The sequence below is a fragment of the Odontomachus brunneus genome, unplaced genomic scaffold (assembly GCF_010583005.1).
Source record: "Odontomachus brunneus isolate Ranch 3 - 2012 unplaced genomic scaffold, Obru_v1 Obru_scaffold_442, whole genome shotgun sequence".
Classification (NCBI taxonomy): Eukaryota; Metazoa; Arthropoda; class Insecta; order Hymenoptera; family Formicidae; genus Odontomachus; species Odontomachus brunneus.
Window position 1 is genome coordinate 7074 of NW_022639892.1, and position 940 is coordinate 8013.

Consider the following 940-nt stretch of genomic DNA (forward strand, 5'->3'; position numbering starts at 1 on the left):
TCCTGGTACAGTTTGCTCTCAAAAGTGGAGGAACATGCAAGGAAGAACTATAACATTCATTCAGAATGGAGGGCCCAAGAGCACTGGATCAGGGAAGCTGAAGAAGCCTGCATTTTACGATGAAGTGAGAGATGTCATTAAGGATTCTGCTAAGGCGATCCCAGTTAATTGTATGGACACAATGTCAAACTTGTCTGATCAGGCCTCACCATCATCAAAAGCAAGTAGTTCTTCAGGAAATAATGACAGTACATATCCTCAAAAATCCTGCCAAAGCAGCGTTAGGGATTCTGAAGGGCCTCTGTCTGATAACGAAGCAAAATTAGCCTTCAACAAGGAAAATGTGAACCCTTTTCTGAAAGTGCAAAGAACAACTAAGGCCAAGAAACAAAAAGTTGAGAGCAGTGCCATATTAAATTTTTTAAAACAGGATGCAGGAGAAAGAAAAGTACAGAATGAAAATGTTATGAAGTTTCTTGCTCAAAAAATGGAACAAGAAAAAGAATCAAAAAGACAAATGTTAGAAATCCTTTCTAAACTGCTTGATAAGTAATGGAAATGACTTCTAGATCTATTGTCTTAAAGTGTTTAATATATTAATATATTAAACACTTGAAGACAATGGATCTAGAAGTCATTACCATTATAGAATTCTATATTTATACAAGATACACATCCAATTTCTCATATTCGATATCCAATAAGAAAGATTGTTTTATATAAAACATACATTTTTATTGAATATCGGACATCGTACATCAGAAATAGGACGCAATGTAAATCTTGTATCATATATATTCTCCCTAATGTGTGATTCATTTTTAACCATCCAAAGATCAATTATTAAAAAAATGTATTAATGATAAAGCAATGATTCTATTATGTTGAATGCTGCCAAAGAAATATTTACTTTTTGTAGTTAGTGTCGTTGCTTATGAAA

The 940-nt window shown here is 33.2% G+C and overlaps 1 protein-coding gene across 3 annotated transcripts in view; it reads left to right on the forward strand.

Moving 5' to 3' along the window:
• Window positions 1-934, forward strand: part of LOC116853682 — a 1863-nt gene extending 929 nt beyond the window's left edge. For all 3 annotated transcript variants that reach the window (XM_032834846.1, XM_032834848.1, XM_032834845.1), the window contains one exon: window positions 35-934. In XM_032834846.1, the coding sequence (XP_032690737.1) occupies window positions 35-553 (519 nt within the window). In that variant the 3' untranslated portion in view covers window positions 554-934. The remainder of the gene's footprint in view (window positions 1-34) is intronic.
• Window positions 935-940: the final 6 nt, after the last annotated feature.